At 36.5% G+C, this 16,788-nt stretch overlaps 1 protein-coding gene across 1 annotated transcript; it reads right to left on the reverse strand.

Annotated features, from left to right (window-relative positions):
• LOC109822814 (pentatricopeptide repeat-containing protein At1g03540) lies at window positions 3,540-5,631 on the reverse strand. Its single transcript, XM_020389067.1, has one exon. It carries the CDS (start codon window positions 5,441-5,443, stop codon window positions 3,626-3,628), a length of 1,818 nt encoding a protein of 605 aa, XP_020244656.1. The 5' UTR covers window positions 5,444-5,631; the 3' UTR covers window positions 3,540-3,625.

Consider the following 16,788-nt stretch of genomic DNA (forward strand, 5'->3'; position numbering starts at 1 on the left):
CTTTTTAACCCTTCTTCCTTAACCCTTTGGTAAGGGCCTGTTTGTTTGCACGGAAGTAGCAAAGAAGTAACTGAAGTAGAGGAAGTTTCTCCTATTTCAAGCAAAAAATTATATTTGTTTCTCCGAAAAGACTACTTCAGCTACTTTCATAAATGCAGATGTGACGTCTAGGTGACACTCCTATTTCCTAGATTTTTTTTCCGCCCTTGAAAGCTCAGAAGTAGAGGGGAAGTGGATAAAAAGTGGGGTCTACTTAAATTAGATGATCTTAAATAATATTAAATTATAACTCAGATAATGAACATGGTTTTACAACCGAAGGTATATACGTGCAGGTAATTCACGATGGACAATTTATGTATTGGACGAAAAACCATCATTATCTTAAAATATATGTTTGAAATTTCCTGTGACCATCACTCCCAAAATCTCCAAATTCTAAATCTATTACCTCCTCAAACAAAACCTAAATACAAGGCCATCGCTGAATTACAAGGCCAACCTCTATAATTAATCAGCCAAACAAAAAGTAAAAAATTAAAATTTAAAATAAATTCAAGCTAAATTCAGTCACAATTTGATGCAAGGAACTTGATAAAGGTGACACATCAAATCAACCCAACATGTCAATGTGTCATACACAATCACGTTGATCAAATCAAGTTTAAGAAAATCGTTCTTTTTGACCAGTTTCATAATATTCACCGATTTGGTTAAATTTAATAAGAGATTTTCCTCAAATGACTAATTCAATTTTCAGGAGTATGTTTAGTAAACAGTATCTGTAATATTAAGTATATTTGTAAAGTCACGAGGTTTCAATAGGAACGCTCAATTTGAACCCAACAACAATTTTATTTCTATTTCAATGACAATCCAAAAAAGAATAAAATAGAACCAACATGTATTAATTAGTTCCTAGTAATGTTTTCAAATATTATCCAAACAAAAAAAGTAAATGAAGAGGAAGAAGTTCTACTTCCATTACTTCTATTAATATATGAAACAAACAAAAAAAATGATATTTTCGCTACTTCCTATTTCATAATTTTGAAAGTTACTTCTGTAACCTACTTCTTACTTCCAGTACTTCCACTATCCAAACGGGCCCTAAACGTAGTACAATTTCAGTGACCCTGGATAGTTAGTTTAGATATTTGTTTTATTGATATCTAAAGTTGGAAATGGCAACGAAAGTTAAGGGGAACAAAAAATATGAACATAGAAAAAGGACAAATTTTCTAAACCAACCCCTTTCACTATTTATTTTTAAAAAACGACCGTTTTTGCAAAAAAATTCAAAAACCGACCTGGTTTTAGCCCTGGAGCTGAAACCAGGTCGGTTTTTAAAAAAATTTTATCCGAAACTTCACTGGAGTTAAACTCCCATGAAGTTTAGTAAAACTGCTAAACTTCACGGGAGTTGAACTCCCGTGAAGTTTCGTAGTTTAAAATTTTTTTTGAACTGCAAAACTTTACGAGAGTTCAACTCACGTGAAGTTTAGCAGTTTTGCTAAACTTCACGGGAGTTCAACTCCCGTGAAGTTTCCGAAGTATTTTCACAAAAACCGACTTGGTTTCAGCGTCAAGGCTGAAACCAGGTCGGTTTTTACAATTAAGTTTGAAAGTGGTTGTTTTCTGGGATTAAATTTTCAAATAGGTTGGTTTTGAAAATTTGTCTAGAAAAAGAAAGGGGCGTTCAAATTAAGAGTTAGAGAACGGAGACAAGATGTGACAATTGATTTAATTGATGTTAGTAGTAATTAGTTGTGACGATTAGAAATGCAATGAAGACTAATGAAAATGACGCCATACTAACCCTTATAGGAGATCAAGAGAGAAGAATTAAGAATAAAGATTACATTTATTTAGTTCTAAAATTACATGGATCAGTGGCACCTAATTTGAGACATGAGAGCCCCTTATTGTTGCAGTTTCCTTTTTCCCCCTTTCTTTCTTTCTATCCATCTTTTTTTTTTTCTTTTTTTTTTTTTTGCCCCAGGTCAGATTTCTTTGCAATTTCCTATTCCTATAGGCGTCGATGAATCGGCCGGAGTATGGCCCAATTAGTAAAACGGAGCTTATTCGCTGCCTTGCAGAATACAGAGAAAAAGGGTAGATTTCATAAAACCCCTGAGCTTTGATGGATTTTGAACAAAACCCTCTTAAACTCTATAGATCGGAGAATACCCCCTTTAACTTTCAAAATTATATTAAACCCCTTGAACTATTGGAAAATCTTACAGATGACGTCAGTGTATAGAATTACAAAATCTAAAATAAGACATAATTGATGTGTCTTGGTTTCTCATATGAATGCTCTTCATTCGATTTTATAAAAATTCAAAATTATTACTCTTCACGTCAAATAATTCAGGGATGTTTACTATAATTTTGAAAGTTCGGTAGTTTTTTTAATTCCTTTTCTTTTTCTTTTTCTCATTTATGAAGTCTATAAGGTTTGTGCAAGGTCACCAGAAGCTTAGGAGGGCTTTGTGAAAGTTACCCAGAAAGAAACAACAAACTAATTGTATGCACGCAAAAAGATCCCCAATTTGATTTTTGATACCGAAATATATCGAACAGTTTGTTGAATCGCCTACCCACCTAAAAGCTATCATGTGCTGATTCCCCACACATTGACCTCTTAATCATGGTGCTTGACAGTGTTATTTATGACGGCAACAAGGTCACATCACATGCAGCTTGCGTCCAACGCGATTGATCCTTGGATGTCCTCGAAAATCTCTTTGAGCTTCCTAAGAGTGAGGTGAAGTTATGCACTAACCATTTCCTAGGGTTTGAAAGATTACAATCTCATGGATTTTGCTTCTCTATATATTGTAGCTTTGACAATAGAGTTCATTATAGGAGAAATTTACAAAATAAACCTATTTTGCTAAATATTTAGCAAAACAGGCCGTTTTGCTAAATATTTAGCAAAATAGACATCTTTTTTGGTCTGTTGGCAAAAAAGAGGTCGATTTTACTAAACAGACCATTCGAAACATACGGGACTAGTAATCCCGTATGATTTAATCCCCCATTAAATCATACGGGACTACTAGTCCCGTATGTTTCGAATGGTCTGTTTTGCAAAATCGACCTCTTTTTGGCCTGTTGGCCAAAAAGAAGTGTATTTTGCTAAATATTTAGCAAAACGATATGTTTTGCTAAATATTTAGCAAAATATGTCTATTTTGCATATTTCTTCTTCATTATTTTATTGTGGCTAGAACATCTTACCCTCGCCCAATTGCAGATAGGCCTCATATAGTTTTATTGCTGCAGATAGTCTAAGTGAAATTTTCTTGACTATTGATCCTCGTAGATTTGTTTGCTTCTTCTACTCTTTTTTGGGGGGTTGGTGTTCCTTTTTCTTTACCTTGCATATGGGCATGGTGCCCGTCATTGGTGGTGCAAAACATTCCGCTCGCATATCGTCGTGTGATGATAAGATTTGTATTAGTTAACACTTCCTATTATTTTGACACGTGAAATGTATGTGCAATCATCGAGTATCTATAACTAGAAGAAAATAAACAAAAAAATTCAATAACGTACCAGCTGTCACAATCACACTCGGGTCCGATTCAACTGTCTCAGACACCAAAATCCGCAAACCCTAGTGAGGAGTTGAAGCTTCCCTCTCAAAATTCAAATCCTCAAATCTTTGCCATTCTCTACTAACAGAGCCAGCCTCAATCCAGCTCTTACCGAGCTCCTTCTTTGCTCCCCTCAACCTCATCAATCTCCTCACCTCCACGGCCTCGCTCCATCGGCCTACCATCTTATACACATTCGAAAGCAAAACATAGCTCAAATGATACCTCGGCTCCAACTCCATCATCCTCTTTGCCACTCTCTCAGCCACATCAGGGCTCAAATGCGTCGCACAAGCACCCAATAGCGCTGCCCACAACGACGAATCCTCTCTATAGATATCAGACGCCTCTATCAACTCCTCAGCCTCTTCGAGCAATCCACCACGGCTCAAAAGATCGACCATACAACTATAGTGCTCGATCCCTGGCTTTATCTTGTAGTCTTCTCTCATCGACTGGAAATATTTCTTGCCCTCATTCACCATGCCAGTGTGGCTACACGCGAAGAGGACGCCTATGAAACTTATGTAATCGGGCTTTGATCCTTCTGTGATCATCTTATCAAACGTCTCTATTGCTTTCATTGCTCGCCCGTTCTGAGCCAGGCCAGAAATCATCGCATTCCATGTTATCAAATTCCTCGTTGAAATGTTAGAGAATACTCTATATGCAAAGTTTATATTTCCACATTTTGCATATAAATCAACAAGAGCAGACTCTACGATTACATTCCTCCATCCTCCGGTCCTAAGGAACCGACAATGGAGCTCCATGCCATGCCTGACGGCAGCTAGGGCAGCGCAAGCACGAAGTACAGTGCCAAAACTGTAATGATCACCATCACTCTCCTTATCCATCTCCCGAAACAACCGAATTACAGATTCATATTCACCGTTCTGACAATAGCCACTCAACAATGCACACCAAGAAATCACATTTTTCACTGTCATTCTATCGAACACTTTTCTAGAATCACCAACAAGCCCACATTTTGCGTACATATCGACAACACTACTCTCAACTACAACATTCCCTTCGAGCCCGCTAGTAACAACCTTTGAATGTGCCTCCTTTCCTTGTTTTACCCTCTCCTTCCCCAAATTCCCCAACGCCGTAAACAAACTCCCAAACATAAACCCATCAACCAAAACCCCACCTCCATTCCTCACCATTGAATAAAACAACGACACCGCCTCATTCCACTGATCATTTCTCGTACAAACCGATATCATCGTGGTCCAACAAACTGGGTCAAAATGCAACTGACCCATTTCATCAAACACCTTATTCGCATCGTCCAATGCATCATTTCTACCGTACATGTCGATTAATGAGCTAACAATCACAAAGTTTGAGTCAAGCCCACGAATGAAGACTAACCCATGTATGGATTTTCCAAGCTTAACGTCGCCAAGGTTTTTGCACGCATTGATTGCCGCAGAGAGAGTGAATGCATTGGGTTGAACGTTTGAGTGGGGCATTTGAGCAAACAGTCGGAGGGCATGTTGGGGTTGGTTTCGGCGTAAGTGGGCTACAACAAGCGAGGTGAAGGAGACGACGTCTCTGATGGGGAGATGATCAAAGAGGCGGCGAGCGAGGGAGAGGTCGGGGGAGAGAGAGGAGTAGAAGGAGAGGAGGGTGTTGGAGACGAAGCGGTCAGAGTCCAGGCCGAGTTTGAGGATTTGGGAGTGGACGGCGATGCCAAGATACAAGGAGGAGGGCGTTGGGGTTTTGGTTAGCGTTTGGAGGAGAGAGGCGTAATGGAGGATGGGGTTTGAGGGTATTTCGGTAATTTTGGAGGGAGCGTGGTAATGGCGGAGGAAGAGGAGGCGATTCATTTATGAATTTACGGTAGGTTGGCGGGAAGAGAAGGGGGCAGTTTAACATGAGTAAATTTGACAACCCCCCTGAACTTTGCAAAAAGCTTATACTAATGGGGAGTTTAATCTAAGACACCCTGAACTTTGAGCTGAGTTGGAAAAAGCTTCTCTGAACTTGTAAGTTTAGAGAAATGCCCTTAAACTTATCTCAGACTACTCATGGTAAACTATGTAAGTGTGACGCCCCTCTTTAATCCAAGACCCCCTGAACTTTGAGCAGAGTTGGAAAAAGCTTCTCTGAACTTGTAAGTTTAGAGAAACGCCCTTAAACTTATCTCAGACTACTCATGATATACTATGTAAGTGTGACGCCCATGTTTTCGCACATGCTACAATCCAAGGTGAACTCAAAGATATCAAACCTGTCATGCACTAAACACTGTGCATAAATATGTTTCACCATCACATTAATATCACTCTAGCAAATGTCAAATATAAAGAAGTGAGGGTACAAGCAGATATAACCAAGATGACAATACAAGGAACACAATGTAGAGAAGAAATATTCAATAACGAATATGATTATGTTCCAACAGAAGAAAAGAAAGTACATCTAATAAACTGAAACAAGAGTAATATATCTCTAAGCACAAGAGTCAATTGATACAGTACTAAGGCACCAAGCCTCCAAAATAAAATACATTTCTAAAAGAAAACTAAAATCATAAATAGTCCACTGTGGAGCACCAACTAGCTACCTATGAATGACAGTGACTATGTTGAATTCCCGTCAACCTGCAGCTCTCAGAAACTCTGACCTGTTACCTGAAAAGAAGTGAATACAACAACGTCAGAACGCTAGCAAGAACATCTCCGCCCGCCCCCAGGGGAAGGGCTAACACATATAATGGAGGTTCTATCTATAATATGCATAACCTACATATATCATTTACCATGTACTAAGTGGAGTTAAGATTTAGAAACTCACAACACGAGATGAGTACATCGAGCGAATAATCCAAATATGGAAACCCTCATATATATACCATGTATCTCAAATTATGGATCACTAAATATCAACATCAAAACCTATAAATAGATCATCAACAAAGGAAAATATTGATGGCTAGGATCAAACAGTCAATCGTATCCAGAAGAGGATAAATGCGGATCCAGGGAGGGATCAGTTCCTCTTGAGTCCTCGCTGGTACGAGGTAGAGGAGATTGATGAAGGGGCCGCCTCCTTCTCCGACTTTATGCCTAGTTCTTAAATTGGAGGCTGAAGTCTATGCTGCACAAACAAGAAGAACCCGTGAGAGGGTCGGAACCGGTTTCCCGGTGGTTCCTCCGATGGTCAAGTTAATGAAACTTGAGTGGAGAAGGGGAAGGTCAGGAACCGAGGTGGTTCTTGAGGTGGCAATGTGTCATTACAGAGGATCTGTATGAGCTCCTCTGTGTATATGAAGAACTGTGTATGTTTTTTCCCTTTTTAGAGAATTCTCCTCTTCTCCTCTTTTTGGAGAGAGATAGACAACCCTTTAGAGAGAGAGAGAGAGAGAGAGAGAGAGAGAGAGAGAGAGAGAGAGAGACCTTGGCAAAGTGTGGGCTAAGAGTCGAGTCATCCATCGCTTTACAGGTGTCGGCTGGCGACTCGATGGGAAATCACTTCGATATGGGAGAGGGTGTCTCCGCATTTTTCGGAAAGTGATTGAGAGTGTGGCAGAAGGAATGCTGGCAGGCTGAGTCATCCCTCGCTTTACAGGTGTTGGCTGGCGACTAGAGGGGAAGTCACTTCGGTATGGGAGAGGGTGTCTTTGCATTTTCCGAAAAGTGGTTGAGAGCATGGCAGAAGGCACGTGGGCAGCTGACAAGTCATGAAGACCTTCAGGTTAGAATCAAGATAAGGCTTGTCCGGGGTGGATTGGGATGCCGACATGTGCTCAGGGGAAGAGACTTAAGGCAGAGGTTATTCCTCAATCTAGTCGGTAGGGAATGTTCATCAAGTCATCTTCATGAGTCGCCGAGTAAATGGTCGAGTGCCCTTGGTGGGTCATCTTCGATGATAGGGTCGGTTGATCCCGCCTTTCGTGTTAGGATGAAAGAATGTCGATTTGATGAGTCGACGGGGTCGAGGCTTCTGTTGGGTTTGGGCCACTAAGCTGATTGGGGCCTTGTTTGTTGAAACGCACTCATCAGTGCTTTGTTTATATATTATATTTCTAGCGAATGAGAATATCATAACAAAAAATACATCACTAACACCTCATCCATAATACGTCGTATATGTCGTATCATATAATCTCACACTACCCTAGGGTAGGTGGTACGGAAACAAAAATACAATCCTGTGAAAACCTCATCAAGGACACATCATACATGTCTAAACACAGTATTACACACAATCCTCGGGGTAGATGATACAGGAACAAATACACAATCTTTTGTAATCCTCTTTATCGAAAATGGTGTGGAGTTTAGGTACTTACAATATACTATGGCTCATCGCAATACCATGTGGTTTACTACCTAACTCGGACATCAAGCGGAGTATAGGCATATCAGCCTAATTCGAAACACAATGCAAACAAAAGAGATATGAGTCTCGGTGATCACAGTATCTTATGGCTCAGCGCAGTACCGTGCAGCTCACAACCGAACTCGAACATCTATGTAGAAGTATGATGCGGAGCATAGGTACTCGCAGTATCCCGCGGTTCATCACAATCTCGTGCGGCTCACAACCTATCTCGGCCATCCATATATGCAATCATTTGACGCTGACTTATGCAACTCGTTAGTTAATACCCCCATACGTCGCAACGAGCTCAACACATAGCCACGTACTCCCGAGGATGCATGCGTACCTAAACCCCAACATGTACACTAACATGGTCATGCACGTGTATCGACGTGCGGGCCCGGACTTCATGTTCATGACCAAACGTGCGTGGAAGATCAAAATTTGCAAACAGCTTTAGATCAGTCAACTTATATCGTATCAGTCGGCTGGGCGACGATAAGCACAACATGCAAAACAAAATAGTCTTGATCGGTCGACTGGTTCCCTAAATCGGTCGACTGACCAGAGAGAAAACATAAGGTTCTGTAACCTGATCTGTCGACTGATCAATGTGGTCAGTCGACCGACCCAAGCGCTAGAACAAAACTGATAATTTTCATGAAGTTAATCAATTTTCTAATAAATTTGTAAAATTTCAACATCGGGTGTTAAATCACGATTTAAATTTTGCATCAAAATTTTATGGGGCTCAGCCAAACAAGTGTCCATCAACAAAAACATGAATTTGGGTTTAAAAAATTCCATAAACATCACCAATCAGATTTAACTTGATTAATTAGGGCTCTAATGTTAGGTCTCATGTTTATGAGCATGCTATCTAATCTAGTTATGATGGTTAAAAAAACAATTCCTAACAACGTTTGTCAAGTGTTTTCATTTGATTGTTAGGTATTCTACACAAAGATCATCCATTGGAGGTTGGATGTACTTGCGCTTACACGATCATATCCATTGGAGGTTGAAAGAAATACCGGAATAAAGCCAATACATTCAATTCAAAGATTCAAGATCAAGCTTCAGTGAGAGATCATTAGCTTGGGTATAGTGTTTTAGTTTTTAGGAGTTTATACTTGTGTGCAAATATTTCAAGCTCAATATTATACACACACATCGTTTTCATTTTATTTGCTTTCAAGATTTAGCTACATAAATATGAAATAAATGGATATAGTTATATACACACATATTTGTTTCATGTTTATACGTGCTTGAAACAATTTCATTAAAATCAAGCTTTAACATATTCAAATCAATAAAATCATGTCTTTCGTTTTCATACTTTTGTAAGTTTACAAAATAATGTATCTATGGATTAAAGACTTGATTATACTATTTTACATCTTTTATAAAGTGAATTAATCCACTTAAAAGAAGTTTCAAACTTGTTTGAAAACATTGTGTCAAAATCATGTGTTGCTGAAACTTCGTGTTTTGGACTATTTTGCAAAATAAAGAGTTTTCACAAATGAGAAATATAATTTAAAAATTTCTTTTTTTAACATGTTCATTTATATGTTTATAAACATTTCCCTAAGTTTTACATTTTTTGGAATTTATTTGATATTTTTAAAGAGGTTTCAAAGTTGATATTTACTATTCATTTCAGGCAATATGCACATTTTAAGTCGACTTACTACAGTACCAAGTCGACTTATAAAGTGTTATGCAGATGGTGGTTTTAATCTGTTGAGTCGACTTATAATATAATAAGTCAAATTATACTATATAAGTCGACTCATACCTGTCATAAGTCGACTTACAATAGAGTCGTTGTACAGTAATGACTAGTTTTCAGATTTTTATTGTTTTGTGGTTTTTGTTGATTTTTGTTGGTTTCTTGGACTTGGTTCTTGGAACCTATATATTCCCCTTTGCCTTAAATACTCCTACAATAAAAGAAAAGTTTTAATAAAGTTTTGGGCAAGTTTGTTTAAGAGTTTATAAGAGTTTTCAAGTTTGTTTTGTGAAGAAGTTTTCACTAGAGGAAGAGGAGATTATTCATTCTTGTTTGGGCTTTAATTTCTCATCTCCATCACTCTTGCTGCAGAGAAATTTTTGCTAACTCGGTTCTAGCTTTATATATTTATTTGTTGATTATCAATTTTATTAAGCTAGTTTTTATATTGAGTTTGCATTTCATTATACTCATTATTTACACACACAACTCACTTGAGCTTTTAGTATTTTCACATATTATATATTTGAGTTGTGGGAGTTGTAATATTAAGAGTGAGCTTAAATGAGTTCTCATCTTGTTTAGAGAACAAACACTTTTATTTGTGCTTAATTTATGAGATCACATTGTAATACACAAGGATACCGAGAGAAGTGTGTGATGAGAGACTGGGTCGATTCCAAGAGGAGTGGCGTCGGTAATAAAGTCTAGGGAGAGGTGGTAAATCCGAGCACTTGAGGAAGATGACACGGGATAGGCCAACACTTAGAGGGTGTGTTGTGTAGTTATAAGTGTGAGAGTTGCAAGAGTTTTTGGTAAGCTAGAAAACTGATTGTGTGAGTTGTAAACGTTTTCGGTTAACGTTGAAAACTGGTTGAGATAGTGAAGACTCTCCTCGAGAGTGAGTGTAAAACCCCAAAAGTTTAAATAAATTGTGACAAATAGTATTAAATATGTTATATTGTTATAAATAACATATTTTGGTGTTTGAGTATGCTAGGGATTAATTTGAGATGCATCCAATGTATATATGTGAGTATAAATGGAAAACATGCACAAACCTGTTTCTGGCCTATTAGTAGTCGGCTACTACTCAGAGTAGTCGACTAACCAGCTTAGTAGTCGAATACTCTGAGTAGTAGTCGACTATCGGAGCTGTTTTTAGTTTTTCTTTTAGATTTTGGGTTGGATTTGGTTTATATTCGAACCCAGGTTATTATATCTCTTTTCATACACGTTTAAACCCTATTTTCAGAGAGAAAATTTGTGAGATTAGCAGCCACATGTTGGCCTTCTTGTTTTGATGATGTTTAACAAATAGTTTACTACTAATGTCGTTTGTCTAGTATTTATGTTTTCTTATTTATTGTAGACAAATAATAAGTTGGAGGATGGATGGAATTGCGCATTCACGATCATATCCAATGGAGGTTAGCGGAATTGTGGAGTGAAGCCTATGCAATTCAAATTGAAGATCCAAGTTCTACCTTCATCCGCAAGTGTACCAAGTTGAGCTACATCGAAGATCAATCAAGCTTTGGTATATTTAGTTTAGGTTTTATATTATGTGTGTTAGTACTTTAAGCTCAATCATATATACACACACATATTTGGTTTTTATATATAGTTATATATATACACAAGTTTTAGTTTATGGACTTAACAATCATTGTATACATATTTCATTAAGTCTATAAAATTATTTCATAGGGTTTCAAAACATTGTTTATGTCAAAACATCAAATTTCATGTATATCACATTTTTATGTTTTGGACACACTTGCAAAATACATGAGTTTTCACAAATGGGAAACTCAATTTGAGAAATTATTTTTCTAACATGTTTAATTTCATGTTTATAAATGTTTCCCAAAGTTTTATCAATTTTGGAATTAATTTGTTATGTTTATTTGAATTTACAAAATCAAGTTTTTAATAAGCTCATGTTCGTGCACATGTTCGTGCATGTTTTTGCAAAACAGATGTGTTTTCAAAATTGGGAAATACGATTTAAAAATTTTCTTCATTTACATGTTTATCATCATATATACAAACATTTCCCCAAGTTTTACTAATTTTGTAGTTGTTTTGTTATTTTCAATTGAATTTATAAAACCAAGTTTTTAGCAGTTTTTTAGAAACTGTATATCTGTGTTCAAACAGTTATTTCTATCAACTGGGAAAATATATTTCAGAAATCCTTTTTCTAACATGTTTATCTACATGTCTAGAACCTTTTCTCAAAATTTCATGATTTGTAGAGTTGATTTACTATTTTTAATTAATTTTACAAATTCATATACACAAAATTCCAGAATCTGTCAAAATCAGAAACTGTCTGTGAACAGTGCGGTTGACCGCTACAGTCGGCCGTGCTACAGTGTGGTCGACCACCACGGTCGACCGTCTGCAGTTCAAAGAGCAGTTTTGCAGTTTTATTTCTCGCGGTCGACCGCCACGGTCGACCGCCGAAGTTACCGTTGCACGGTAACGGTAACTTGCTGATTTTTGTTTTTAGTGGGTTTTTAGGGTTTTTTGTGTTGTTTTCTTCTACCCTATATATACCCCTTTACCATAACTATTTTCTACAACCAAGAGATATTTTAAATAAGTTTTTATAAGGGTTTAAGTTTGTTTAAGTGTTCGTTTATAAAATTGGGTTTGTGAAGATTGTTTCACAAGAAGAGTAGATCAACTTGGGTTTGAGCTTTCAATTTCACATCTCTATCTCTCTTGTTCTAGAAAAGTTTTTCTAAACTCAATTCTAGCTTTGCATTTATATTTGTCATTGATTATTATCTTCATTAAGCTATATTTATATTGAGTTTATATTTGATTTTGTTGTTTCTCATTGTTTGCACACACAACCATTGAGCTTTGGTATTTTACACATATTGTATATTTGGGTTGTGGGGAGTGTATAATTGAGAGTGAGCTAGATTGTGTTCTCATCTATTGTAGAGAATAATTTATTTGTATTGTGAGCATTATTGTGAGATACACTTTGTAATACACTTGTACACCGAGAGAAGTGTATGGTGTGAGTCGGGGATCGTCCCAAGAGGAGTAGGGTAGGTAACATACCTAGAGAGAGGTTATAATTCCTAACATTTGAGGGAGACACGTCTGTGACCAACACTTGAGAGGGTGTAAAGTGTGATTGTAAGAGTGTGAGATTGTAAAGTTTTCGGTGAACTAGAAAACCGAGTGTGAGGTATAAACGTTATTCGGGTGAGCGTAGAAAACTCGGTTGTGATAGTGGAGATCTCCTCGAGATGAGGAGCGGAGACGTAGGTCAAGTGGTTAGACCAAACTCCGTGATCATATTGTTTTATTTGTGATTGCTTTGGCGTACCTATTCTTGTATTCATATCTTATATCGCCTTTGTGTATTTCTCTTCATATTGACCTATCACATTTATAGATTGTTTATTTCTCCTTGTATTAGTTTATATCCTTGCATATAATTCACCATATATCTCATTGCTAGGATATTGCTCTTTGGTTATATTGCTCATTCTTGCTTATAACATATTGTATATCTATCTTGCAAGAATAACTTGTTAATTAGTTTTAATTGGCATAAAATCGGATTAGATTAGCATAAGATCCTAATCACCCCCCCCCCCCCCCCCCCTCTAGGGTCTAACACCACCTTCCTCCTCAAACCCTAAACTCTAGTTTGTGAGTTTTTGGGAGAGTTTTGAGGCATTTATTGAGAGGAAGGCGGAGTTTGAGATCATGGTTGAAGGGGGATCTTGCATACACGTGGTTGAGGAGTCTAGCAGTGCCCTAAGGCAAGATCATCTTTATCCACTCCTGCACCCTTAGTAATTTCATGATTTAAAGTATTAAATCCAAGTTTATATGCTTAATTCTCCTTTTGATGTGATAAAAGATAGGTTTTTGATAATAGATCTGTAACCTATGTTAGATCTGATGTTTTTCTTGTTGTTAACATTAGAAATATGATCATGATCATTAGGTTTAATTTTATTCTCATTTTAACCTGTAAATTAAGTTTAACTTATGTGCAAAACCCTAATTTGATAATTAATTGAGTTTTCCTTGTACATTATCATACTAAAACCTAGGGTTGTGATATCTAGGCTTTGTAATCAGATTTAAAATGAAATATAATTCTGTCATGTGTAGTTTTCATCATGTTTCCATAATCATGTTGCTTATATGTAATTAATTGAAGAGATTTATTAATGAAGGTGTTAACTTTAATTGAACTCATAATCATGTTGCTTATATGTAATTAATTGAAGAGATTTATTAATGAAGGTGTTAACTTTAATTGAACCAAGATAATTCTATGTTTATGATCAAGAGATTTATTAATGAAGGTGTTAACTTTAATTGAACCAAGATAATTCTATGTTTATGATCAAGATAATCTTTGTTTAATGTAGGCAAATCGTGAAAATACTATTTGAGATTACATAAGTGCAAGTTGTTTAGTTAATTTCCTATTTGCGCATATCAGTTTGCAGTTGCATGCAGAGTAGTCGACTACTAAGATGAGTAGTCGGCTACTCTATCTCACAATTCATTATACAGAAACTTTCTCATAGAAGAGCAGTCGACTAATGTGTACAGTAGTCGACTACTTACACTTAGTTAGATTTTTTAGATTCTGGATGAACTCAGAGTAGTTGACTACTCAGTCTAGTATTCGACTACTAAGGCTGATTTCTTGAGTTTTGTTTTTGTTTTGGCTGAGATGGGTTTGCGGGGTTTGAGCAGCACTTCCTTACATGTAAATTCATGAATATACAAGTACAGTGTTATTGCACACACATGTAACCTAAAGGGGATTTTGACAAGAGTTGAGTTGTTTATGTCAGAATTAGAAGTTGTTATACACGAGCTGGATATCGTTGATGAGCATAGCTTCAACACTATATGGGATAGTGCATCGATATACCAATATACACAAATTATACATGAAATGGATATCGTTGATGAGCTCAGTTCAGTGCTACATGAGGTAGTGCGTCGATATTCCATATATACAGGCCATTGAGTCGAGTTTGGATGCTTTGTATAACAGTCTGTCCGCACGAGGGTTCGATGAGGCTTGTGAGTCGTTTATTTATGAGGCTTGTGAGCCATCTATTTGGATACCTATAAGGTAGGTCGTCCCGCACTCAGGCTACGTGCTGAGATCGCGATGAGACTATTAACCCGTGTACATCTTTTTTTAGGATACATACATGATAGTTCGTTACATTTAGATTTTGTTTGATATCCTAAGACTTGGGCGGATGCCAGATATGAATGCAGCCCATCTTTGAGATATATGACCGAGATACTCTATTATTGAAAGTATACAGGAGTATATGTTGGTATTTATTTTATCTCTCCAGTGATTACGGAAGATATCATAAATACGATGTCATGATGTTTTTATATTTCTTTACTGTTTTCTTTACTTCTTAGTTGGGATCAATAATTAGCGATTCATAATTTGAGATATATGGTATATACATGAGAGTTTCCTTGTTTGGATTAGTGCTCGACGTACCAGTCTCGTGTTGTGGGTTTCTAATTATTGATTTTATTTAGATTGTTTATATCTAGTCTAGTGTTAATATTTAGATATCTATAATTTGAGACATATGATAAATACATGAGGGTTTTCTTGTTTGGATTATTTCGTTCAACGTACTACGTCTCGCATTATAGGTGTCTAAATATGAATTCTACTTAGATACAGGGAAAATGATCTAGGTAGACTATGCTTATAGATAGAGCCTTCACTCCATCTAGTAGCCTTTCCCCTGGGGACAGATGGATGTGATCTTGTTGTAGTGCTCTGACGCTCTTTATGAGGTTCTTTTGGTTTTCTCTTCTTTCAGGAAGTATAGAGCTTCAGAAAGTCGCAGGATGACGGAGTTCTTGCATAGTCGCCGTCACATGAGTTTTTTTAGAGGCTCCACAGTAGATTTTATGTTTTATTCAAACATTAGAGTTTCATTCTTATTTTTGTAAAGGCAGTGTTCCTTAGTACTATTCTAGTTGATTCATGGTGACATTCTTATTATTTCAGTTATCAGATATATTATAGTTAAGACATGATTCTTTTTATTTATGAGATATCTTTTCTGTATCATGTCTATTACCTTTATTCTCTTATTTTTCCTGTTTTGTATATGTACTTCTATTTGATTCCACTAGAGGATATTACTATGATTGGTAAACGTGTTATTGTACAGTGTGGGTGCATGACAGGTTTGACATCTCTAGGTTCACCTTGGACTGCAGCCATGTGTGAAAACAGAGGCATCACAGTGAGGAGCGGAGACGTAGGTCGAGGGTGATCGAACTCCGTGGTCATATTGTGTGTTTATGTTTGACTTGGCGTATTATTTGTGTTCATTGTTTATTACATTCTATATCACCATAGTCTCATGTTTATATCGCCCTTGTTTTAATTACATATGCTTGCATATAATTTGTTAAATATCATACTTGCTAGGATATAATTATTAATAAGTTTTAATTTGGCATTAATATCGGAATAAATTAGCATATACCCTATTCACCCCCCCTAGGGTTATTTCATCTAAATCCTAATAAATTCGTAAATTAGCAAATAATTATATTTCTAGGCATCAAAAACATGTCTTTTTTTCTTAGTATTTGGATATGAAGTTCTATTCATAAAATTAGGGTTTAGTTCATCCTAAAACAAAACTCTAAGGGGAAAGGGTTTGAGAAGAGATGAACTTGCCTTGAGATTTCGTTTTGATCTCTCAACCGTGGAAGAAACTCGATCTTCCTTCACCAAAGTCGTAGATCTTGCCTTCCTCTATGAATCTGCTTCATGAATCTTCTCCAAAATCAAGAGTTTCAAAGATTAAGGTTTTAGAGGGAGGAAAAAGGCTGCTGCAACTTGAGAGATAAAGAAGAAGAGACAATTCGGGTATATATATATATATATATATATATATATATATATATATATATATATATATATATATAATACTCTCTTTAAAAGCACAAGTTCGAGAAAATCTTTCTATGGTCAGTATTACCCTTAGTTTTTTTTAAATATTACATTGTTATCCTAATCTATTCTAATTATCTTATCTTCTT

The sequence above is a fragment of the Asparagus officinalis genome, chromosome 8, assembly GCF_001876935.1.
Source record: "Asparagus officinalis chromosome 8, Aspof.V1, whole genome shotgun sequence".
In the NCBI taxonomy this organism is placed as follows: Eukaryota; Viridiplantae; Streptophyta; class Magnoliopsida; order Asparagales; family Asparagaceae; genus Asparagus; species Asparagus officinalis.

Coding starts and splice junctions, on each gene's coding strand:
- LOC109822814 (XM_020389067.1), bottom strand. CDS start 5,443: ATGAATCGCCTCCTCTTCCTCCGCCATTACCACGCTCCCTCCAAAATT.